The sequence below is a fragment of the Oncorhynchus mykiss genome, chromosome 26, assembly GCF_013265735.2.
Source record: "Oncorhynchus mykiss isolate Arlee chromosome 26, USDA_OmykA_1.1, whole genome shotgun sequence".
Taxonomy (NCBI): Eukaryota; Metazoa; Chordata; class Actinopteri; order Salmoniformes; family Salmonidae; genus Oncorhynchus; species Oncorhynchus mykiss.
Window position 1 is genome coordinate 38,452,659 of NC_048590.1, and position 27,269 is coordinate 38,479,927.

General features: G+C 44.7%; 1 protein-coding gene across 3 annotated transcripts in view; it reads right to left on the reverse strand.

The window, feature by feature from the left end:
- Positions 1–27,269, reverse strand: part of LOC110506757 (nuclear factor of activated T-cells, cytoplasmic 3-like) — a 93,034-nt gene that overhangs the window by 41,536 nt on the left and 24,229 nt on the right. For all 3 annotated transcript variants that reach the window (XM_036964593.1, XM_036964592.1, XM_036964594.1), the window contains exon 3: positions 17,662–17,824. In XM_036964593.1, coding sequence (XP_036820488.1) covers positions 17,662–17,824 — 163 coding nt within the window. The remainder of the gene's footprint in view (positions 1–17,661; positions 17,825–27,269) is intronic.

Below are 27,269 nucleotides of genomic sequence, written 5' to 3' on the forward strand. Positions count from 1 at the left end.
TAGAGCCTACACACAGTGGAGCAGAGGGGGACTGGTGTAGAAAAGTGACAAACACAGAGGAATAGAGACTACACACAGCGGAGCAGAGGGGGACTGGTGTAGAAAAGTGACAACACAGAGGAATAGAGCCTACACACAGTGGAGCAGAGGGGGACTGGTGTAGAAAAGTGACAACACAGAGGAATAGAGCCTACACACAGTGGAGCAGAGGGGGACTGGTGTAGAAAAGTGACAACACAGAGGAATAGAGACTACACACAGTGGAGCAGAGGGGGACTGGTGTAGAAAAGTGACAACACAGAGGAATAGAGACTACACACAGTGGAACAGAGGGGGACTGGTGTAGAAAAGTGACAACACAGAGGAATAAAGACTACACACAGCGGAGCAGAGGGGGACTGGTGTAGAAAAGTGACAACACAGAGGAATAGAGACTACACACAGTGGAGCAGAGGGGGACTGGTGTAGAAAAGTGACAACACAGAGGAATAGAGACTACACACAGCGGAGCAGAGGAGGACTGGTGTAGAAACGTGACAACACAGAGGAATAGAGACTACACACAGTGGAGCAGAGGGGGACTGGTGTAGAAAAGTGACAACACAGAGGAATAGAGACTACACACAGCGGAGCAGAGGGGGACTGGTGTAGAAAAGTGACAACACAGAGGAATAAAGACTACACACAGTGGAGCAGAGGGGGACTGGTGTAGAAAAGTGACAACACAGAGGAATAGAGACTACACACAGTGGAGCAGAGGGGGACTGGTGTAGAAAAGTGACAACACAGAGGAATAAAGACTACACACAGTGGAGCAGAGGGGGACTGGTGTAGAAAAGTGACAACACAGAGGAATAGAGACTACACACAGTGGAGCAGAGGGGGACTGGTGTAGAAAAGTGACAACACAGAGGAATAAAGACTACACACAGTGGAGCAGAGGGGGACTGGTGTAGAAAAGTGACAACACAGAGGAATAAAGACTACACACAGTGGAGCAGAGGGGGACTGGTGTAGAAAAGTGACAACGCAACAAGCCACATGCTTTATACAGTGCCTTGCGAAAGTATTCGGCCCCCTTGAACTTTGCAACCTTTTGCCACATTTCAGGCTTCAAACATAAAGATATAAAACTGTATTTTTTTGTGAAGAATCAACAACAAGTGGGACACAATCATGAAGTGGAACGACATTTATTGGAAATTTCAAACTTTTTTAACAAATCAAAAACTGAAAAATTGGGTGTGCAAAATTATTCAGCCCCCTTAAGTTAATACTTTGTAGCGCCACCTTTTGCTGCGATTACAGCTGTAAGTCGCTTGGGGTATGTCTCTATCAGTTTTGTACATCGAGAGATTGAAATTTTTTCCCATTCCTCCTTGCAAAACAGCTCGAGCTCAGTGAGGTTGGATGGAGAGCATTTGTGAACAGCAGTTTTCAGTTCTTTCCACAGATTCTTGATTGGATTCAGGTCTGGACTTTGACTTGGCCATTCTAACACCTGGATATGTTTATTTTTGAACCATTCCATTGTAGATTTTGCTTTATGTTTTGGATCATTGTCTTGTTGGAAGACAAATCTCCGTCCCAGTCTCAGGTCTTTTGCAGACTCCATCAGGTTTTCTTCCAGAATGGTCCTGTATTTGGCTCCATCCATCTTCCCATCAATTTTAACCATCTTCCCTGTCCCTGCTGAAGAAAAGCAGGCCCAAACCTTGATGCTGCCACCACCATGTTTGACAGTGGGGATGGTGTGTTCAGGGTGATGAGCTGTGTTGCTTTTACGCCAAACATAACGTTTTGCATTGTTGCCAAAAAGTTCAATTTTGGTTTCATCTGACCAGAGCACCTTCTTCCACATGTTTGGTGTGTCTCCCAGGTGGCTTGTGGCAAACTTTAAACAACACTTTTTATGGATATCTTTAAAAAATGGCTTTCTTCTTGCCACTCTTCCATAAAGGCCAGATTTGTGCAATATACGACTGATTGTTGTCCTATGGACAGAGTCTCCCACCTCAGCTGTAGATCTCTGCAGTTCATCCAGAGTGATCATCGGCCTCTTGGCTGCATCTCTGATCAGTCTTCTCCTTGTATGAGCTGAAAGTTTAGAGGGACGGCCAGGTCTTGGTAGATTTGCAGTGTTCTGATACTCCTTCCATTTCAATATTATCGCTTGCACAGTGCTCCTTGGGATGTTTAAAGCTTGGGAAATCTTTTTGTATCCAAATCCGGCTTTAAACTTCTTCACAACAGTATCTCGGACCTGCCTGGTGTGTTCCTTGTTCTTCATGATGCTCTCTACGCTTTTAACGGACCTCTGAGACTATCACAGTGCAGGTGCATTTATACGGAGACTTGATTACACACAGGTGGATTGTATTTATCATCATTAGTCATTTAGGTCACTGAACTTCTGGAGAGAGTTTGCTGCACTGAAAGTAAAGGGGCTGCAAGCCCAATTGCAAGCCCAATTTTTCAGTTTTTGATTTGTTAAAAAAGTTTGAAATATCCAATAAATGTCGTTCCACTTCATGATTGTGTCCCACTTGTTGTTGATTCTTCACAAAAAAATACAGTTTTATATCTTTATGTTTGAAGCCTGAAATGTGGCAAAAGGTCGCAAAGTTCAAGGGGGCCGAATACTTTCGCAAGGCACTGTATGTGACAAAAGCTGCTGGTTATGCTGTATAGAAATAGAACCACAGTCGCCGGTAGTCAGAGAGGGGGTTGGTGATATATCCCTCTCTGTGTGGCCAGAGAAGGAAACGTAATGCGCTCTTGGACAGCCTCAGCCCATCTTGTCTTTCAAATCCCATTTTCAGACACCATGGACTAATTTAGAGTTATTAAAAAGACTGAACATTAAAGACTAAATGCAAGTGCTGCAATATAAAACATGTTATATTTAGTGTTTTAGTTTACAGAAGCCTTTTACCTAATACACAATACTGTAAGTGTAAACTGTAGTGGAGCGGGTCAAGAGTTTCAAGTTCCTTGGTGTCCACATCACCAACTAACTATCATGGTCCAAACATACCAAGATAGTCAAGAAGAGGGCACAACAACACATTTTGCCCCCCAGGAGACTGAAAACATTTGGCATGGGTCCCCAGATACTCAAAAAGTTCTACAGCTGCACCATTGAGAGCATCCTGACTGGTTGCATCACCGCCTGGCATGGCAACTGCTCGGCATCTGACCGTAAGGCGCTACAGAGGGCAGTGCGTTCGGCCCAGTACATTACTGGGGCCTAGCTTTCTGCCATTCAGGACCTATATACTAGGCGTGTCAGAGTGTTCAAAGGCACCAGTCACCCAAGTTATAGACTATGCTCTCTGCTACCGCACGGCAAGGATATGCATTTTCTTGGTATCATTGGAAAGGAAACACTCTGAATTTTGTGGAAATGTGAATTGAATGTAGGAGAATATCACACAATAGATCTGGTAGAAGAAAATACAAGGAACATACGTTTTCTGTTTTTTATTGTTGCTGCATCATCTTTCAAATGAACAAGAACAGCCAAACATACAGATAGGATGCTGGGGATGATTTGACCAAGAACAGCCAAACATACAGATAGGATGCTGGGGATGATTTGAATGAAGAACAGCCAAACATACAGATAGGATGCTGGGGATGATTTGAATGAAGAACAGCCAAACATACAGATAGGATGCTGGGGATGATTTGACCAAGAACAGCCAAACATACAGATAGGATGCTGGGGATGATTTGACCAAGAGCAGCCAAACATACAGATAGGATGCTGGGGATGATTTGACCAAGAACAGCCAAACATACAGATAGGATGCTGGGGATGATTTGAATGAAGAACAGCCAAACATACAGATAGGATGCTGGGGATGATTTGAATGAAGAACAGCCAAACATACAGATAGGATGCTGGGGATGATTTGAATGAAGAACAGCCAAACATACAGATAGGATGCTGGGGATGATTTGAATGAAGAACAGCCAAACATACATATAGGATGCTGGGGATGATTTGAATGAAGAACAGCCAAACATACAGATAGGATGCTGGGGATGATTTGAATGAAGAACAGCCAAACATACAGATAGGATGCTGGGGATGATTTGAATGAAGAACAGCCAAACATACAGATAGGATGCTGGGGATGATTTGACCAAGAACAGACAAACATACAGATAGGATGCTGGGGATGATTTGAATGAAGAACAGCCAAACATACAGATAGGATGCTGGGGATGATTTGACCAAGAACAGCCAAACATACAGATAGGATGCTGGGGATGGTTTGAATGAAGAACATAAGATGGCAACAATAGCTGAGCAAAGTTTTAGACAGATAACTTCAAAAATGAGCGAGCTACATGACATTGAGCATGACGTCACCCAGGTGTCCCACACAAATGTACCCAAATGTACCCAAGTGGTCGAATTGGTACAGTGATACATTTTGAAGGGAATAACTATATACAAAATACATAAATGCTATTCTAACACACCCCCCCCCCCACCCCCAAAAATATATATAAAAAATATTTACAAATAAAATAAATAAATAATAATAATTAAACATAAACAAATAACAAGGGTAACTATTTACACATTTTCTATTTACAATATTGTGAAGACCCTCAGTCCTCTACACAATATTGTGCTGCTGGTGCCATGGCCCATAGCAGTCTCTTTCTGCTGTAAAGCAGAGGCTTCCTGAACAGGTGGTGCAGGTGATGGGGCATTTCCTGTGACAAAGGGCACAACGACATCTCCCTACTGTGCCTTTTTTGCCCTGAGGCACATTCATGCCTGCAGAGATGAGTCTGGGCAGGTGAACACCACTGGAGCAGAAGGGACAGAGGTAGAGGGGACAGAAGGTGCTGAAGCAACTCGGTCTCGCTTTCTCTATCAATTTCCTCTATAATTTGGGTTAAATCTGTATACCTAGACTTTGATTTAGCTTTTCCTGATTTATTCGCCATAATTTAAATATATAAACTTTCTGAAAATGCTATTGACTATGTACTGCTATGCGTAACACCCGTGGCTCCGTCAAGTAGGATTTGCAATGGTGAATGAACCTCGTTTACGACAAAGGCTGGTCTTCGAACGTATAACCACTACATATTGCCGTTTACCTCAGCTCATTGGCTATCTTCCAAGCAAGATTTCAAGATGATTAGTGGTCATTGGGCCAAAATACAGTCAATCAACGATAGAGCGGTCCTACCATTGGTGCGCAATGAGGTCATTGATTGGGGTCTTCAAAATCGGTTTGTTTCGGTCAATACGTCCCAGGAAAAGAACCATCAAGTATGGTTGTGTTAGTAACAACCAGAGGATTGCAATGAAACCAACCATGACTGGATAAACATTTGTTTAGTGTGTGTAATTACCACGAACGCTTCGTCCAAAGTTGAGTGAGACGGAAATCACAACGCAAGCGGTTTACAAATGTTTTGTGTTCGGCTATAAAAATTTATTTTATCAAACAAAACCAACATTCACTGTGTAGTTAGGACACTTGGCATTGCCACCAGAGGAAGATCTTCAAAGGTAAGTGATTTATTTTATTGTTATTTCTGATTTTCGTGACGCTAATGCTTGGTTGGAAAATGCTAGTAATACTTGTGTATGCGAGGAGCTGTCCTCAGAAAATCGCATGGTTTGCTTTCGCAGTAAAGCCTTTTTGAAATCTGACACAGCGGCTGGATTAATAAGACATTCGTCTTTTAAATTATGTAATACATGTATTTACAAGAATGTTCACTATAAAAAAATTGTGTATTTAGAATGTTAGCGCTCTGCAGTATCACCGGATGTTGGCCTGGAGGGACGTTAGCGTCTCACCTACCCTAGAAAGGTTAAGGGCTTGTAACTAAGCATTTCACACTAAGTTCTACACCTGTGTGTGTGTGTCTGTATCCATGGCCCAACTGTGTAACACTGTGGATCTCCTTTTCTTTGTGTCGAAGCAGCAAGCGCACAATTAGGCTGGTTAAATACGCACATGGATTGCTAAGCCAGAGGCTTTGGACTTACCCATCCCCTAGCAACAGGTGTGCCTGACAATTATGGTCTGCCTGCCCAGCAGTTTGGCTAGCCTCGGAGGAGAAGCCCTAGCTTAGCATGGCGTAACCCAGGCTATGTTTACATTAGAACAGCTTAGCGTAGCATAGCCTAGCGTGGTATCCACTGGAATAAGCAGCATTCCACACAGAACACAGTGGTATGAATCACCTCTGTCCAAACAGTGCCATGTAAACAGTGTCACATTGTTTTGCTTTTGTTTGTCTGGCTACTGTAGGTTTTAGTTAGAAGATGACTGTTATGACATGCAGACCTGTGGCTTTCTTTCTGTTGCACTCTATGGTTTATTTTTGGGGGGGAGACACAGACTGAGGAGACTACATTTATGACTTTCCCTTATACTACTCGTTAACCTATAGTAGGATATGTATGTGCATGTACGCCCAAGGGAACAGTTCGGTGGCCGTTTGATCACAGTGTGGATAAGATCAGTTAGTCTTGCATGTTCCTCTCATGTAAATGACGCTGCCCTGCCTGATAACCTGGTGACCCTTGGGGTTATGGGAAGGAGACCCTGTAGCTAGCGACCTTTCAAATCTACTAAACAATACGGGGGATGAAATAAAAACCACTCATTTAAGATGAGGCCCCCCAAGCAAACAAATGCCTGTTGCTCAAACTAGGTGAGCAGCATTATCATTGAAGTACACGTCCTATAGAGAGGCATGCTTTAAAGCATCCTTTCTTTTCCTTTGGTTTGCAACAAGTCAACATACAGCAGTAAAATCATGAATCTTAACAGTAGCAGAAAACAGAGACAAGTCCACCCTTCCCTTTCAGGTGGTGGGAGGACCAGGATATTTTAACAGCTTCCTGCCTCAGGCACACAACCTCTACCATTATAACTGCATCTGTGGCCCACTGTGATAAGAGAAAACAACAGACAATGACTGGCTGACTTCTGACATATAAACAGGGCTCGGTCACAGAGAGTCTAGACAAATAGATGATAGGGAGACAAGCCAGGAAGTGCTTCAGGAACAGGACTGGTAAAATTTGCATAAAGCAGATACTGTAGCATGAATAATGTAGGCTGATTGGCTGAGGGGGAGACACGTACGCACACACCTACATGCCCATGTCTGCCCGCCCGCCGTCTGTCCTGCGCCTTCTGCAGTGGTAGTGGTAAAAAAAATAGGTTGGGTTAACTCTGATCGCCGGTCGCAGTGAGAAAAGTCAAACTTCCTGTACTTTCAATGCATTTTTCCGCAAAAGGTGAGTAAACTGTTTTTACTGTCCACTACACCAACGTCGTGGACATGGGTAGTGTGGAGCCTGAACGTCGTGAGCAAGGGTAGAGTAGTGCCTGAACATCGTGGGCATGGGTAGGATAGGGCCTGAACGTCGTGGACACGGGTAGGGTAGAGCCTGAACGTCGTGGGCATGGGTAGGGTAGAGCCTGAACGTTGTGGACATGGGTAGGGTAGAGCCTGAACGTTGTGGGCACGGGTAGGGTAGAGCCTGAACGTCGTGGACACGGGTAGGGTAGAGCCTGAACGTCGTGGACACAGGTAGGGTAGAGCCTGAACGTCGTGGGCATGGGTAGGGTAGAACCTGAACGTCGTGGGCATGGGTAGGGTAGAACCTGAACGTTGTGGGCATGGGTAGGGTAGAGCCTGAACGCCGTGGGCATGGGTAGGGTAGAGCCTGACATCACGAGTCCCATCACCTGAGTCAGTGGACCCCACAGGAAGACTGGTGCCATCAGAGCAGAAGGATGCAGTGACACACTGGAGACACTGAGGGACCATTGTCCTCCTATGGCTAGGGACTATAGGCTTAGTTACAGACCTGCACCTGGAGGGGAAAAGGCTGTTAGTCAGTCTGTTGTTAGCCTAGTGACTGACCCTTGATGACTAACCCCTATTCACCAGGGCCTACTGTATATTCACTCAGAGTACGACTGCTGATATAGGATCAGTTTTGTTTTTATACATAAAGAATTCATAATTAATATGATTTTCTGAACCGGTGGGGAGCTGGTCCAAGATCAGCACTTCTTACCTGAGACTTTTTGTAAATACTCTAGCAGCACATTGTGTCTTGGGCCTGTATCAGTAAGGCAGGTGTTCAGGTTGTAATCAAAACAACAGTGTTTCTGTGAAAACAAATATAACAGGACAGCCTCTTGGTCCCACTGTGTTAAAGGGGGAAACAGAGTGTCAATATAACAGGACAGCCTCTTGGTCCCACAGTGTTAAAGGGGACATGAAACAGAGTGCCAATATAACAGGACAGCCTCTTGGTCCCACAGTGTTAAAGGGGGAAACAGAGTGTCAATATAACAGGACAGCCTCTTGGTCCCACAGTGTTAAAGGGGGAAACAGAGTGTCAATATAACAGGACAGCCTCTTGGTCCCACAGTGTTAAAGGGGGAAACAGAGTGCCAATATAACAGGACAGCCTCTTGGTCCCACAGTGTTAAAGGGGGAAACAGAGTGTCAATATAACAGGACAGCCTCTTGGTCCCACAGTGTTAAAGGGGGAAACAGAGTGTCAATATAACAGGACAGCCTCTTGGTCCCACAGTGTTAAAGGGGGAAACAGAGTGTCAATATAACAGGACAGCCTCTTGGTCCCACAGTGTTAAAGGGGGAAACAGAGTGCCAATATAACAGGACAGCCTCTTGGTCCCACAGTGTTAAAGGGGGAAACAGAGTGTCAATATAACAGGACAGCTTCTTGGTCCCACAGTGTTAAAGGGGACATGAAACAGAGTGTCAATATAACAGGACAGCCTCTTGGTCCCACAGTGTTAAAGGGGACATGAAACAGAGTGCCAATATAACAGGACAGCCTCTTGGTCCCACAGTGTTAAAGGGGGAAACAGAGTGTCAATATAACAGGACAGCCTCTTGGTCCCACAGTGTTAAAGGGGGAAACAGAGTGTCAATATAACAGGACAGCCTCTTGGTCCCACAGTGTTAAAGGGGACATGAAACAGAGTGTCAATATAACAGGACAGCCTCTTGGTCCCACAGTGTTAAAGGGGGAAACAGAGTGTCAATATAACAGGACAGCCTCTTGGTCCCACAGTGTTAAAGGGGGAAACAGAGTGTCAATATAACAGGACAGCCTCTTGGTCCCACAGTGTTAAAGGGGACATGAAACAGAGTGTCAATATAACAGGACAGCCTCTTGGTCCCACAGTGTTAAAGGGGGAAACAGAGTGTCAATATAACAGGACAGCCTCTTGGTCCCACAGTGTTAAAGGGGACATGAAACAGAGTGTCAATATAACAGGACAGCCTCTTGGTCCCACAGTGTTAAAGGGGGAAACAGAGTGTCAATATAACAGGACAGCCTCTTGGTCCCACAGTGTTAAAGGGGACATGAAACAGAGTGTCTATACAACAGGACAGCCTCTTGGTCCCACAGTGTTAAAGGGGGAAACAGAGTGCCAATATAACAGGACAGCCTCTTGGTCCCACAGTGTTAAAGGGGGAAACAGAGTGTCAATATAACAGGACAGCCTCTTGGTCCCACAGTGTTAAAGGGGGAAACAGAGTGCCAATATAACAGGACAGCCTCTTGGTCCCACAGTGTTAAAGGGGGAAACAGAGTGTCAATATAACAGGACAGCCTCTTGGTCCCACAGTGTTAAAGGGGACATGAAACAGAGTGTCAATATAACAGGACAGCCTCTTGGTCCCACAGTGTTAAAGGGGACATGAAACAGAGTGCCAATATAACAGGACAGCCTCTTGGTCCCACAGTGTTAAAGGGGGAAACAGAGTGTCAATATAACAGGACAGCCTCTTGGTCCCACAGTGTTAAAGGGGGAAACAGAGTGTCAATATAACAGGACAGCCTCTTGGTCCCACAGTGTTAAAGGGGACATGAAACAGAGTGTCAATATAACAGGACAGCCTCTTGGTCCCACAGTGTTAAAGGGGGAAACAGAGTGTCAATATAACAGGACAGCCTCTTGGTCCCACAGTGTTAAAGGGGGAAACAGAGTGTCAATATAACAGGACAGCCTCTTGGTCCCACAGTGTTAAAGGGGACATGAAACAGAGTGTCAATATAACAGGACAGCCTCTTGGTCCCACAGTGTTAAAGGGGGAAACAGAGTGTCAATATAACAGGACAGCCTCTTGGTCCCACAGTGTTAAAGGGGACATGAAACAGAGTGTCAATATAACAGGACAGCCTCTTGGTCCCACAGTGTTAAAGGGGGAAACAGAGTGTCAATATAACAGGACAGCCTCTTGGTCCCACAGTGTTAAAGGGGACATGAAACAGAGTGTCTATACAACAGGACAGCCTCTTGGTCCCACAGTGTTAAAGGGGGAAACAGAGTGCCAATATAACAGGACAGCCTCTTGGTCCCACAGTGTTAAAGGGGGAAACAGAGTGTCAATATAACAGGACAGCCTCTTGGTCCCACAGTGTTAAAGGGGGAAACAGAGTGTCAATATAACAGGACAGCCTCTTGGTCCCACAGTGTTAAAGGGGGAAACAGAGTGTCAATATAACAGGACAGCCTCTTGGTCCCACAGTGTTAAAGGGGGAAACAGAGTGTCAATATAACAGGACAGCCTCTTGGTCCCACAGTGTTAAAGGGGGAAACAGAGTGTCAATATAACAGGACAGCCTCTTGGTCCCACAGTGTTAAAGGGGACATGAAACAGAGTGTCAATATAACAGGACAGCCTCTTGGTCCCACAGTGTTAAAGGGGGAAACAGAGTGTCAATATAACAGGACAGCCTCTTGGTCCCACAGTGTTAAAGGGGGAAACAGAGTGTCAATATAACAGGACAGCCTCTTGGTCCCACAGTGTTAAAGGGGACATGAAACAGAGTGCCAATATAACAGGACAGCCTCTTGGTCCCACAGTGTTAAAGGGGGAAACAGAGTGTCTATATAACAGGACAGCCTCTTGGTCCCACAGTGTTAAAGGGGAAAACAGAGTGTCAATATAACAGGACAGCCTCTTGGTCCCACAGTGTTAAAGGGGGAAACAGAGTGTCTATATAACAGACAGCCTCTTGGTCCCACAGTGTTAAAGGGGGAAACAGAGAGTCAATATAACAGGACAGCCTCTTGGTCCCACAGTGTTAAAGGGGGAAACAGAGTGTCAATATAACAGGACAGCCTCTTGGTCCCACAGTGTTAAAGGGGGAAACAGAGTGTCAATATAACAGGACAGCCTCTTGGTCCCACAGTGTTAAAGGGGGAAACAGAGTGTCAATATAACAGGACAGCCTCTTGGTCCCACAGTGTTAAAGGGGGAAACAGAGTGCCAATATAACAGGACAGCCTCTTGGTCCCACAGTGTTAAAGGGGACATGAAACAGAGTGTCAATATAACAGGACAGCCTCTTGGTCCCACAGTGTTAAAGGGGGAAACAGAGTGTCTATATAACAGGACAGCCTCTTGGTCCCACAGTGTTAAAGGGGACATGAAACAGAGTGCCAATATAACAGGACAGCCTCTTGGTCCCACAGTGTTAAAGGGGGAAACAGAGTGTCAATATAACAGGACAGCCTCTTGGTCCCACAGTGTTAAAGGGGGAAACAGAGTGTCAATATAACAGGACAGCCTCTTGGTCCCACAGTGTTAAAGGGGGAAACAGAGTGTCAATATAACAGGACAGCCTCTTGGTCCCACAGTGTTAAAGGGGGAAACAGAGTGTCAATATAACAGGACAGCCTCTTGGTCCCACAGTGTTAAAGGGGGAAACAGAGTGTCAATATAACAGGACAGCCTCTTGGTCCCACAGTGTTAAAGGGGGAAACAGAGTGTCAATATAACAGGACAGCCTCTTGGTCCCACAGTGTTAAAGGGGGAAACAGAGTGTCAATATAACAGGACAGCCTCTTGGTCCCACAGTGTTAAAGGGGACATGAAACAGAGTGTCAATATAACAGGACAGCCTCTTGGTCCCACAGTGTTAAAGGGGGAAACAGAGTGCCAATATAACAGGACAGCCTCTTGGTCCCACAGTGTTAAAGGGGGAAACAGAGTGTCTATATAACAGGACAGCCTTTTGGTCCCACAGTGTTAAAGGGGACATGAAACAGAGTGCCAATATAACAGGACAGCCTCTTGGTCCCACAGTGTTAAAGGGGGAAACAGAGTGCCAATATAACAGGACAGCCTCTTGGTCCCACAGTGTTAAAGGGGACATGAAACAGAGTGTCAATATAACAGGACAGCCTCTTGGTCCCACAGTGTTAAAGGGGGAAACAGAGTGTCAATATAACAGGACAGCCTCTTGGTCCCACAGTGTTAAAGGGGGAAACAGAGTGTCAATATAACAGGACAGCCTCTTGGTCCCACAGTGTTAAAGGGGGAAACAGAGTGTCAATATAACAGGACAGCCTCTTGGTCCCACAGTGTTAAAGGGGGAAACAGAGTGTCTATATAACAGGACAGCCTCTTGGTCCCACAGTGTTAAAGGGGGAAACAGAGTGTCTATATAACAGGACAGCCTCTTGGTCCCACAGTGTTAAAGGGGACATGAAACAGAGTGTCAATATAACAGGACAGCCTCTTGGTCCCACAGTGTTAAAGGGGGAAACAGAGTGCCAATATAACAGGACAGCCTCTTGGTCCCACAGTGTTAAAGGGGGAAACATAGTGTCAATATAACAGGACAGCCTCTTGGTCCCACAGTGTTAAAGGGGGAAACAGAGTGCCAATATAACAGGACAGCCTCTTGGTCCCACAGTGTTAAAGGGGGAAACAGAGTGTCAATATAACAGGACAGCCTCTTGGTCCCACAGTGTTAAAGGGGGAAACAGAGTGTCAATATAACAGGACAGCCTCTTGGTCCCACAGTGTTAAAGGGGGAAACAGAGTGTCAATATAACAGGACAGCCTCTTGGTCCCACAGTGTTAAAGGGGGAAACATAGTGTCAATATAACAGGACAGCCTCTTGGTCCCACAGTGTTAAAGGGGGAAACAGAGTGTCTATATAACAGGACAGCCTCTTGGTCCCACAGTGTTAAAGGGGACATGAAACAGAGTGTCAATATAACAGGACAGCCTCTTGGTCCCACAGTGTTAAAGGGGGAAACAGAGTGCCAATATAACAGGACAGCCTCTTGGTCCCACAGTGTTAAAGGGGGAAACATAGTGTCAATATAACAGGACAGCCTCTTGGTCCCACAGTGTTAAAGGGGGAAACAGAGTGCCAATATAACAGGACAGCCTCTTGGTCCCACAGTGTTAAAGGGGGAAACAGAGTGTCAATATAACAGGACAGCCTCTTGGTCCCACAGTGTTAAAGGGGGAAACAGAGTGTCTATATAACAGACAGCCTCTTGGTCCCACAGTGTTAAAGGGGGAAACAGAGTGTCAATATAACAGGACAGCCTCTTGGTCCCACAGTGTTAAAGGGGGAAACAGAGTGTCAATATAACAGGACAGCCTCTTGGTCCCACAGTGTTAAAGGGGGAAACAGAGTGTCAATATAACAGGACAGCCTCTTGGTCCCACAGTGTTAAAGGGGGAACAGAGTGTCAATATAACAGGACAGCCTCTTGGTCCCACAGTGTTAAAGGGGGAAACAGAGTGTCAATATAACAGGACAGCCTCTTGGTCCCACAGTGTTAAAGGGGGAAACAGAGTGTCAATATAACAGGACAGCCTCTTGGTCCCACAGTGTTAAAGGGGGAAACAGAGTGTCAATATAACAGGACAGCCTCTTGGTCCCACAGTGTTAAAGGGGGAAACAGAGTGTCTATATAACAGGACAGCCTCTTGGTCCCACAGTGTTAAAGGGGACATGAAACAGAGTGTCAATATAACAGGACAGCCTCTTGGTCCCACAGTGTTAAAGGGGGAAACAGAGTGCCAATATAACAGGACAGCCTCTTGGTCCCACAGTGTTAAAGGGGGAAACAGAGTGTCTATATAACAGGACAGCCTCTTGGTCCCACAGTGTTAAAGGGGACATGAAACAGAGTGCCAATATAACAGGACAGCCTCTTGGTCCCACAGTGTTAAAGGGGGAAACAGAGTGCCAATATAACAGGACAGCCTCTTGGTCCCACAGTGTTAAAGGGGGAAACAGAGTGTCAATATAACAGGACAGCCTCTTGGTCCCACAGTGTTAAAGGGGGAAACAGAGTGTCAATATAACAGGACAGCCTCTTGGTCCCACAGTGTTAAAGGGGGAAACAGAGTGTCAATACAACAGGACAGCCTCTTGGTCCCACAGTGTTAAAGGGGGAAACAGAGTGTCTATATAACAGGACAGCCTCTTGGTCCCACAGTGTTAAAGGGGGAAACAGAGTGTCAATATAACAGGACAGCCTCTTGGTCCCACAGTGTTAAAGGGGGAAACAGAGTATCAATATAACAGGACAGCCTCTTGGTCCCACAGTGTTAAAGGGGGAAACAGAGTGTCTATATAACAGGACAGCCTCTTGGTCCCACAGTGTTAAAGGGGACATGAAACAGAGTGTCAATATAACAGGACAGCCTCTTGGTCCCACAGTGTTAAAGGGGGAAACAGAGTGCCAATATAACAGGACAGCCTCTTGGTCCCACAGTGTTAAAGGGGGAAACATAGTGTCAATATAACAGGACAGCCTCTTGGTCCCACAGTGTTAAAGGGGGAAACAGAGTGTCAATATAACAGGACAGCCTCTTGGTCCCACAGTGTTAAAGGGGGAAACAGAGTGTCTATATAACAGGACAGCCTCTTGGTCCCACAGTGTTAAAGGGGGAAACAGAGTGTCAATATAACAGGACAGCCTCTTGGTCCCACAGTGTTAAAGGGGGAAACAGAGCGTCAACAGAGAAACAATGAGGAAGTTCTGTTTAGTAAACAAGGACAACACCACTAGACCTGCCTGGGTTCAACATTCTCATAGCTAAATTATGCATCGTCACACATGGTGGGGTAGAATGAGAGGTTGCAATTGAAATGGTTCAGCATTAGCTCTGACTGATGGAGGAACAGGACCCAAGTCTGTATAACTCGCCCTGAGATGAGTTGGCATAGTTTTTAAGAAACTATGCTATATGGAACAAATGGTCAACAACATTTGCGTCAAAATAACCAAAAATAACCAAAAACCAACAACCAAAAATTAAAGAAATGAGTGGTTCTGGACACCAAACTGTGGAATCTTCCTCTCGTCCACATTTTTAAAGGTCACTTCAATTAGAAGAGTATTACATTGGGGTTGTTGTGGGTATCAGTGTATAGTTCCATTAAAACCCCAACTAAAAGATGATCCTGAGGGAGTGGACTGGAATGACAAGCCACCTCCTGGCTCTTATAAGCAGGGTTATTGTTGGGTTATGCAAACACACAGTCCAAGCCGGGGCATTGTTGGGTTACACACCCCTGGTCATGGCCCATGATGCCGTCCGCCCCGCTTCAGTCACCACACAAAGGATCCCTGTCCCCTGAGCATAAAATATTCACCCGCTGCCTGGCTCTGCTCTGGTTGTCAGCTGGATAACAGAACGGGAGCCCTGGGTCAGGAATGTGGCGTTACAAAGGTACTGTAACAGACCTCAGAACAAATAGTATTCAAAACCTTCAAAATACTTGGGAGCCTTTTCTTGAGCCTGCCTGGAGTGGAGTTGTAGTTGGACAGGGTTTAGACCTTTGGAACTTGTCCTTTGTACCTCAGTTGGTAGAGCATGGCACTTGTAATGTCAGGGTAGTGGGTTCAATTCCCGGGACCACCCATACTTAAAATGTATGCATGCATGACTGTAAGTCACTTTGGATAAAACCGTCTGCTAAATGGCATTTATTATTATTGGATTCACTGATCTAGTCAAGCACAATCAAGCACAAGTTAAGTAACAGAAATATTTCAAATACTATTTCAACCCAGGTCTGGTACAGTAGTAAGGCTGAGGCTCACTCTGCCGCAGTCTCTGGGGTATCACATGACAGACAAACTAATTGGGCTTCGAGTACGGTGACTGCGATGATGTACCCTGCCCTGCTTGGCGTGCCTGCTGCAGCAGCTCACCCTTTCTACCTGTACAGAGGGAGGGGTGGGGCGTTTATTGTTTGGTAATACTTACACATAATACTTGAATTCACTAGCACTGGCTGCCGTAACCTAGACGGCTGTATAAATTGACAGTTGAGGTACTGCATGTTGTGACAGTCCCAGTCTTGGCACCAGTCCTGATTCTACAAGGCACGGGCATCAATCTGATTTTTTAAATAAAAAAAATACAAATGTAACCTTAATTTAACTAGGCAAGTCAGTTAAGAACAAATTCTTATTTACAAGGACGGCTTACCCCACCCAGCCAAACCCGGGCGACGCTGAGAGCCTATGGGATCCGAATCACGACCAGATTTGATGCAGCCTGGATTCAAACCAGGTACTGCAGTGACGCCTCTTGCATTGAGATGCAGTGTCTTAGACCACTGCACCACTCGGGAGCCCTTTTCCAGACTGTCACTGTCAGTATAGATGCAGGTCACCTCCAGAACTGAACTGAGCTGCACTGCCTCTTGTAGTTACCATCAGAGAGTTTCTTAAGTTCTACTTCCTGCGTCCAGGTTGCTACACCAACATCATGGTTACATGACTAAGGTGATAGTTTCCCTGGTGGTATAGGTTAAATTCAGAAAAGTTTACCTTATGCTATCAAAGGTGTTATCACGTGCTCCACTGAGGCAGTTATTTATCTTTAAATTATGTGGTTAAAACAAAGCGCAAATTAAAAGTACTAATCTCGGAGCATCGTAGCACCATTTTGTGCAAAAACTCGACTTACCCAGTTGCGGCCCACTTTTTGTAAGCAAACCACTCGATTTCATCCTTACGTTATATTGTCATTGAACATGTCACCCTCCCTAGGAGAGGGGGTGACCTCGACAATTTATTGTTAAAATGAGAGGCTGCATGGTCCTTTAATTTAAAGACCCTTGCTCCCTTCGATCTCAACGTAGACTTTGATCTGAAGCCATTCTTGTGATTATTGTGATTTTGCTATTGTTAATGTTTGTAGGCTTATGTAACCAAATTGTATCTATGATCAGACTATCCATTTATGTTTTTTTTATGCTATTTTAATATATCAGTGTTAACCAATGATATCAGGCCACACCCAGCCATGATTACAGACACCTGTGTGTGCCCTTTGACACTATATAAACTAGTCACGCTGCAGTGTTTGTCATTATACCCTGATGAAGACAGCTTGTCTGTCTAAACGTTGGATATTAGGTTATTACATTATTGCATCTGAGCTCCTAGACTGTGCGGCTCTACTTTCATTTTTCATGTGTTCTACTCCATGTGTTCTAGGCGTTTCTTTCGCCTCTAGACTTACCTTATGTAACACACTGCAGGGCAGTCAGGCATCATGCTAACAGATGGGCACAACAAACTGGCCATGACCTAGTGTATACTATGACCTAAAGAGCCATTTGACCTGTGTTTTGCCAGTTATTAGGTAAGGTTGGTTACACCAGCTGGTAATAACTGAATGTTTTGGTTATTATGATTTCTATGGGTTATTCACTGACCATGTACTAGGCCAGTGAATTAGTGAGGAAGGTCCACCCGCTTTGAGGGCCCTTTGAGCCCTGTCTGGAAAACAATCTAGGGGAAAGAGTACAATCACCTATATGGTCTTACCTTGACAACAGGATGACCACCTGATGCAGCTTTGATCGCCCCTCTGCTTCCTTCCGTCTCGTAGTGTGCTCGGTGGTGGGCCTTGGGGTGCACCTCAACCTTCAGCTCGTACTGGCCAAACAGGTGGGGCAAGGGCCAGTCCAGGGGGGGCAGGGAGGAGGTCCTGGGGACAGACCGAAACATAGACAATAAGGGTACTGATGGTTTGGATAACAACAAGATACAGATCACCTAGGCATTACCTAGGTGATCTATGGATAACAAATAGATATAGCCTATTTCACCTAGCATTTCTTGTCTTTTGGGAAGACATTACCTGTGAGCCGCTGTGACTACATAATCATCCTATGGATAACAAAAAGGCTCTATAATCAGAGATTTAGGTCTAACATATTAGCTAGCAGGGGCCGGTTAGAGCTAATTAAGCCGGCTGGATTCATTCAAACCTGCCTTGGCAGCACAGTACAGTAGCTCTGTTTACAAACTACTGCCAGGCCAGCACACCCACATGTCCTACTCTGAGAACTAAGAGCATTTACTTGTAAGATGAGTCAATTTTAGCATATAGAACCACTCAACTATCGCAACTGTATTTGGTCAGGGAAAAGAGGTTGTGCTTTTAACATAAATATGCTACTGGAATAGGTTTGGAATAGTAGGTTTGACTGCCCTTAATCAAAGAGAATAACTACATAGAAGAACCAATGCAATTACACATTATATATGGTAATATAAAGAAGTGAGAGCACAACAGGTTGTGCTGAATCATGACCTCTGGAAACATTGTGGAGGATCACACTAGGCCTAGACTAGGTCTGAGTGACACACAGAGTACAGTGTCTAAATGGGGCTGTAGGCTGTGTGTTCAACCCCATCAGTCAGACAGTGAATCATAGGAATTACCACCAACATTAGGCTAACCATACTGGAATAATCACACTTGTAATAGGTCATGCAGGGACTGTAACTAGCAGTGAATCATGAAGGGGTTTTACACTATAAACGGTATATAGATAGATGGAGAGTATGGTTGTGTTGTTCAGCACTGTAGTATGGATGAGGCTGTGTCACAGGAGAGGCTGCAGGCTGATGGGGGTTTTTCCCTCTGTATGTTTTTATCTATGTAGGGCACAATCATATTTGAACAGCTGCACTCAAAAAGAAACACTCCATCTGTGCCCATCCACACAGACAAACTGTCTCTCTCAGTGTGTCTCTGGGTAGCTTGGCTGGTCTATGGCTCTACTGATCTAGAACCTACAGAGAAATAATGTTCTAAAAACCTATTTAGGTAAATTATTGTCAAAACTATTCAGGATGTTAGTAATTCATCATCTACTAGCCTACACACTGAATCTTCATAAAAAAGACTTGGCTACATTGAGCCAGTTATAAGGACTTGGCTACATTGAGCCAGTTATAAAGACGGGGCTACATTGAGCCAGTTATAAAGACGGGGCTACATTGAGCCAGTTATAAAGACTTGGCTACATTGAGCCAGTTATAAAGACTTGGCTACATTGAGCCAGTTATAAAGACTTGGCTACATTGAGCCAGTTATAAAGACTTGGCTACATTGAGCCAGTTATAAAGACTTGGCTACATTGAGCCAGTAATAAAGACTTGGCCACATTGAGCCAGTTATAAAGACGGGGCTACATTGAGCCAGTTATATAGACTTGGCTACATTGAGCCAGTTATAAAGACTTGGCTACATTGAGCCAGTTATAAAGACTTGGTTACCTTGAGCCAGTTATAAGGACTTGGCTACATTGAGCCAGTTATAAGGACTTGGCTACATTGAGCCGGTTATAAAGACTTGGCTAGATTGAGCCAGTTATAAAGACTTGGCTACATTGAGCCAGTTATAAAGACTTGGCTACATTGAGCCAGTTATAAAGACTTGGCTACATTGAGCCAGTTATAAAGACTTGGCTACATTGAGCCAGTTATAAAGACTTGGCTACATTGAGCCAGTTATGAAGACGGGGCTACATTGAGCCAGTTATAAAGACTTGGCTACATTGAGCCAGTTATAAAGACTTGGCTACATTGAGCCAGTTATAAAGACTTGGCTACATTGAGCCAGTTATGAAGACGGGGCTACATTGAGCCAGTTATAAAGACTTGGCTACATTGAGCCAGTTATATAGACTTGGTTACATTGAGCCAGTTATAAAGACTTGGCTACATTGAGCCAGTTATAAAGACTTGGCTACACTGAGCCAGTTATAAAGACGGGGCTACATTGAGCCAGTTATAAAGACGGGGCTACATTGAGCCAGTTATAAAGACTTGGCTACACTGAGCCAGTTATAAAGACGGGGCTACATTGAGCCAGTTATAAGGACTTGGCTACACTGAGCCAGTTATAAAGACGGGGCTACATTGAGCCAGTTATAAAGACTTGGCTACATTGAGCCAGTTATAAAGACTTGGCTACATTGAGCCAGTTATAAAGACGGGGCTACATTGAGCCAGTTAAAAAGACGGGGCTACATTGAGCCAGTTATAAAGACGGGGCTACATTGAGCCAGTTATAAAGACGGGGCTACATTGAGCCAGTTATAAAGACGGAGCTACATTGAGCCAGTTATAAAGACAGGGCTACATTGAGCCAGTTATAAAGACTTGGCTACATTGAGCCAGTTATAAAGACTTGGCTACACTGAGCCAGTTATAAAGACTTGGCTACATTGAGCCAGTTATAAAGACTTGGCTACACTGAGCCAGTTATAAAGACTTGGCTACACTGAGCCAGTTATAAAGACGGGACTACATTGAGCCAGTTATAAGGACTTGGCTACACTGAGCCAGTTATAAAGACAGGGCTACATTGAGCCAGTTATAAAGACTTGGCTACATTGAGCCAGTTATAAAGACTTGGCTACATTGAGCCAGTTATAAAGACGGGGCTACATTGAGCCAGTTATAAAGACGGGGCTACATTGAGCCAGTTATAAAGACAGGGCTACATTGAGCCAGTTATAAAGACTTGGCTACATTGAGCCAGTTATAAAGACTTGGCTACACTGAGCCAGTTATAAAGACTCGGCTACATTGAGCCAGTTATAAAGACGGGGCTACATTGAGCCAGTTATAAAGACTTGGCTACATTGAGCCAGTTCAGGAGCTCTCAGTATGTGTTCCATACAGCATGATAAAGGTGTTCCTGGTCTGTTACAGTTACAGGGAGACACAGTTTGCTCTAACACAGCACTGTGCAGTACAAATGGGGAGAAATTAAACGTTTGTGGGTGTGTGTGCGTCCATGGTCTATGAGTAAGAGGAATGATACACACCACTGTAAGCTGTCCTAACAGGCAGACATTTACACCACATTATGCCTCGCTACAGTAACTAGCCTAACCACGAAGGCTAGCCTAACCTTCTCCGCTAGTCAAAGAAAGTCACTAACCATGGTCTATTGTTTCTTTATGTGCCCCGGCAGGTCGTGGCAAAACTAAAGTTGTGCTTTCAACAGGCAGACAAACATGCCACACAGAAATGCCCTCCACTCAGCCCTCACATAGCATGCAGACACCAAATAAAATGCATGTTAATTTACTAAAGGCCAGGGAACTCAAAAAGAACTCAACAGAGTAGCAAAACATGAGTCAGTCAGTTTTTGCCTATCCTCCATGGCTCTATCAGAAGCTGGGCAGCTGGCTGACTCCGAACACCATCAGTGGGAGAACTAAATGGGAGAAATGTGGTGGCTGGCTTTCTTTGGAGTCGGTTCACTGAATAAACTGTTGTCCAGAGGAAAGAATGACAGTAGAAGAAAAATAGAAGCACGTGTCTCTAACATTGTGGTATCGTACCACTGGCATCTGTTCCCATGCGATTTTGAATCAAAGTAGGCTATAGGACAGCCTGTCCTGGTAGCCTAGATTCCCCCACAGCACATGGCAGAGGAAAGCCCCCATGAATATGATCACATTGCATACTATAAAGATGTACTGCACGAGTCACAACTATTCTAAATAAAAAGGTAGGCTTCTCAGACCCAGATCAAGTCTATTCCTTCGAAGCTATTTGAATAATAATAACACTCATGCTGCCAAACATACCCTTGTAAAACTGACCATCCTACCAATCCTCGACTTTGGCGATGTCATTTACAAAATAGCCTCCAATACCCTACTCAACAAATTGGATGCAGTCTATCACAGTGCAATCTGTTTTGTCACCAAAGCCCCATATACTACCCACCATTGCGACCTGTACGCTCTCGTTGGCTGGCCCTCGCTTCATACTCGTCGCCAAACCCACTGGCTCCATGCCATCTACAAGACCCTGCTAGGTAAAGTCCCCCCTTATCTCAGCTCGCTGGTCACCATAGCATCTCCCACCTGTAGCACACGCTCCAGCAGGTATATCTCTCTAGTCACCCCCAAAACCAATTCTTTCTTTGGCCGCCTCTCTTTCCAGTTCTCTGCTGCCAATGACTGGAACGAGCTACAAAAATCTCTGAAACTGGAAACACTTATCTCCCTCACTAGCTTTAAGCACCAACTGTCAGAGCAGCTCACAGATTACTGCACCTTTACATAGCCCACCTATAATTTAGCCCAAACAACTACCTCTTTCCCAACTGTATTTAATTTATTTATTTATTTTGCTCCTTTGCACCCCATTATTTTTATTTCTACTTTGCACATTCTTCCATTGCAAAACTACCATTCCAGTGTTTTACTTGCTATATTGTATTTACCTTGCCACCATGGCCTTTTTTGCCTTTACCTCCCTTCTCACCTCATTTGCTCACATTGTATATAGACTTGTTTATACTGTATTATTGACTGTATGTTTGTTTTACTCCATGTGTAACTCTGTGTCGTTGTATCTGTCGAACTGCTTTGCTTTATCTTGGCCAGGTCGCAATTGTAAATGAGAACTTGTTCTCAACTTGCCTACCTGGTTAAATAAAGGTAAAATAAAATAAATAAATAAATAAGGATTCTCCAATGAGCATGCTTTGTAGTCCAGAAGTAATCTTAATCTAGGTCTGGGAAACCGTCTCTAAAGGTTTAAGGCCTAAAAACAAAGGTGGGTGTAACAGTGGCTTGTCTCGTACCCTCCAATGCCACCGACATAACACCGGAAGTGTATGTTTTCCCTGGCCAGCGGCCACAGTAACACAAGAGGGGTTTGGTAGCTAGGAAACCTGAGCATTGTGCCGGGCAGAGGGAGCGGGTTGGAGCAGAGGTCGGAGCCTGGATTAGCGTAACCTTTCTAGGGTATGCTGCTCGGTACCGCGGGGCTCTGGGACTCCCAGTCTGGTGCTACCAGTCACCACCTGCGGCCTACAGCCGCTCCCCTGTACATCTCTCATTCTTTATTTAACTTTTATTTAACTAGGAAAGTCAGTTAAAAACAAACAATAACAAAAAAATAAAAATAAAAAATGAAATAAAATATAGGACAACACACACATCACGACCTGAGAGACAACACTACATAAAGAGAGACCTAAGACAACAACACAGCATGGTAGCAACAAAACATGACAACAACATGGTAGCAACACAACATGGCAGCAGCACAAAACATGGTACAAACATTATCGGGCACAGACAACAGCACAAAGGGCAAGAAGGTAGAAACAACAATACATCACGTGAAGCAGCCACAACTGTCAGTAAGAGATGGAGATAAAACTGTCCAGTTTCAGTGTTTTTTTGCAGCTCGTTCCAGTCTCTAGCTGCAGCGAACTGAAAAGAGGAGCGACCCAGGGATGTGTGTGCTTTGGGAACCTTTAACAGAATGTGACTGGCAGAACGGGTGTTTTATGTGGAGGATGAGGGCTGCAGTAGATCTCTCAGATAGGGGGAAGTGAGGCCAAAGGTTAGTTTGGCAGCTGGGGTGAAAGAGGAGCGATTACAATAGAGGAAACCAAGTCTAGATTGAACCTTAACCTGCAGCTTTGATATGTGCTGAGAGAAGGACAGTGTACCGTCTAGTCATACTCCCAAGTACTTGTATGAGGTGACTACCTCAAGCTCTAAACCCCCAGAGGTAGTAATCACACCGGTGGCGAGAGAGGCATTCTTCTTACCAAACCACATGACCTTTGTTTTGGAGACATTCAGAACAAGGTTAAGGGCAAAGAAAGCTTGTTGGATACTAAGAAAGCTATGTTGTAGTAGAGTTTAACACAAAATCCGAGGAGGGGCCAGCTGAGTATAAGACAGGCATATAAATAGATGAGAGAGCTTCCTACTGCCTGAGCTATGTTGTTGATGTAAATTGAGAAGAGTGTGGGGCCTAGGATCGAGCCTTGGGGTACTCTCTTAGTGACAGACAGTGGCTGAGACAGCAGATATTCTGACTTTATATACTGCACTCTTTGAGAGAGCTAGTTAGCAAACCAGGACAAAGACCCCTCAGGGACACCAATAGTCCTTAGCCGGCCCACAAGAATGGAATAGTCTACCGTGTCAAAAGCTTTGGCCAAGACAATAAAAAAAGCAGCACAGCATTGCTTAGAATCAAAGGCAATGGTGACATCATTGAGGACCTTTAAGGTAGCAGTGACACATCCATAACCTGAGCGGAAACCAAATTGCATACCAGAGAGAATACTATAGACATCAAGAAAGCCAGTCAGTTGATTATTGACAGGTTTTTTCAACACTTTTGATAAACAGGGCAAAATAGAAATTGGCCTATAACAGTTAGGATCAGCTTGATCTCCCACTTTAAATAAAGGACACACCGTGGCTGCCTTCCAAGCAATGGGAACCTCCCCAGAGAGGAGAGACAGGTTAAAAAGGCCAGAGATAGGCTTGGTGATGATAGGGGCAGCAACCTTAAAGAAGAAAGGGTCTAAACTAGAGGTTGACCGATTAATCGGAATGGCTGATTAATTAGGGACGATTTCAAGTTTTCATAACAATCGGAAATTGGTATTTTTGGGCGCCGATTTCCGATTATTAAAAAAATTAAAAATAATATGAATATTTTTTTATACCTTTTATTTAACTAGGCAACTCAGTTAAGACTTGTTTCATTACTTATTTGAGGCTAAATTGATTTTATTGATGTTTTATATTAAGTTTAAATAAGTGTTAATTCAGTATTGTTGTAATTGTCATTATTACAAATATATGTTTTTTTTAATTATTATTATTTTATTTTTTTTATAAATCGGCCGATTAAATCGATATCGGCTTTTTTGGTCCTCCAATAATCGGTATCGGTGTTGAAAAATCATAATCGGTCGACCTCTAGTCTAAACGTTTGGACCCAGATGTTTTTTTGGGGTCAGGTTTAAGGAGCTCCTCTAGCACCTCAGACTCTGTGTCCGCCTGCAGGGAGAAACTTTGTAGCGGGGCAGGGGAAAGAGGGAGGAGGTCTTTAAGTGAGAGAACTGCTCCTTAAAGTAACTAACTTTGGCCTTTAGCCTGAGTGCACTTATTTCTCATTTGCCTGATCCAGTCAGCCTGAGTATGAGTGTGCCGAGCCATAAAGCCTTTCTTAGCCCCACTAAATGTCATATCAACCTGAATACCGGTATGTGAATATGGATTTCTATAGTTAGCCCTGAGGTGGGATGGACTAGCCTGGTTATAGATCTTTTTGTGCAGTATAGCCAACTATAAATGTCATTTTCATGCCAATTGTCTATACAGAAAACAGATCTGGGATCAAGATATAGGGAGGGACTGGGAGGGATTGGGAAAGAGGGCTCCCTGAATCCACCCCCGGTCTGTCTGAGGCTCAGACTCGGAGCCCCCCGCCCCATGCCTCTGTTTCCTCCACCACCAGTCTGTCTGAGGCTCAGACTCGGAGCCCCCCGCCCCATGCCTCTGTTTCCTCCACCACCAGTCTGTCTGAGGCTCAGACTCGGAGCCCCCCGCCCCATGCCTCTGTTTCCTCCACCCCCAGTCTGTCTGAGGCTCAGACTCGGAGCCCCCCGCCCCATGCCTCTGTTTCCTCCACCCCCAGTCTGTCTGGGGCTCAGACTCGGAGCCCCGCGCCCCATGCCTCTTCCTCCACCACCGGTCTGTCTGAGGCTCAGACTCGGAGCCCCCCGCCCCATGCCTCTGTTTCCTCCACCCCCAGTCTGTCTGAGGCTTAGACTCGGAGCCCCCTGCCCCATGCCTCTGTTTCCACTGAACACTGACAGCCACCCAGCAGACAGACGCCAGGACCATCTGTTCAGCAGAACACCTCCCAGACACAGCTTCTCTGACTGGAGACTAGGGTTGTCACGATACCAGTGTGGCGAAACTACCATACCACATTTTCCTTGGTAAAAAAAAAACAGGAAGAAAACTAAACTCTATGGTTATTTACAAAAAGGTTTTATTTTATACTATAGGACTGTTATGTCATAATAAATTAATTCATTTTTTGTTTTCTTGCCACGATACTTCTGAGTATCGCGATACTGGTATCATGGTGACAACCCTAGTGGAGACTCTTCCAGAACCTTCTACAGCAGACAGGAGAGATCACCCCACAGTCACAGCACTCACTACATCCAACAGTGGAAGCCTACTCTAGTCCTAAAGACCTAATCATTTTATAAATAGTGGTTTATCCTAGATATGAATATACTCTTGTAGCAGGGTACTAGACCACTATAACAAGGTACAATGTTGACCCCTTTCTGGAAGGTGTCTGTGAATGGGCAGCTAGACTGTGGTGTTTCAGGAAGGCTGGGTTAGATAGTGGTGGTGTGGCCCCTCAGCCATATGTGACCTGTGCTGATTTCATAGCGCTAGAGGCCAGAGCACACAAACAAGGCTGAGACTTCATCTGCTGCACACATTGGGAGAGCAGAGAAGGGAAACTTTAACCCGCTCTTTCTGATAGAAGTCAGTGCGTCACGACGATCAAGAGCTTCTGGTTACGCCGATTTCCAGATAAAAAATGTGTGTGTGTGTGTGTGTGTGTGTGTGAGTGAGTGAGTGAGTGAGTGAGTGAGTGAGTGAGTGAGTGAGAGACGTGAGCATGTGCTTCCCCCCAGGCACCAACAACCTTATGTTACACTGTTGTGCTACTTCAGACAGCGCCATCATGTCTCTGTGGCTCATTAAATGTTTCAGCCCATGTGGGTCTAAAGCAGTGACCTAAAGTTTGAGAGCATTGGAGTCAAACCTACAGACACAATTATAACGGTATAAGCTACAGAATATTATACTAGTGCACCCCTGATAGGTGCAGACTAAGTGCATGGTAGTTCCCCTGTTCCAATTCAATTAGGCTACACAATTGTAACTTCGGAGCTCAGGATATCCGACTGCAAGCTCAAATTTGAGGAATGCTTGCCCAACTGTCCAAGCCATTGCATAACCAGGAGTGAACTGTAATCTATTGCTATTAAACTTGATTCAATGTAAGAATCTTCCTTCATAAAATACTAGTATGAACAGTGTCTTAATGCTCTTATCGGGATCAAACAGGCTACTGAACATTTTGTTCTTTATCACTAATCCTATAAAGGTCCCATAAAGGTTCCTATCTGCACCTTTCATGTACTCTACCTTGACCTAGTAATACTAATGACTCTGATGAGTGTGTATTCATTCTAAATGCTGACTAAAGCTAAAGATGACTTGTGATTAGTGTTGCAAAATATCTTCCTTGGTTATTCA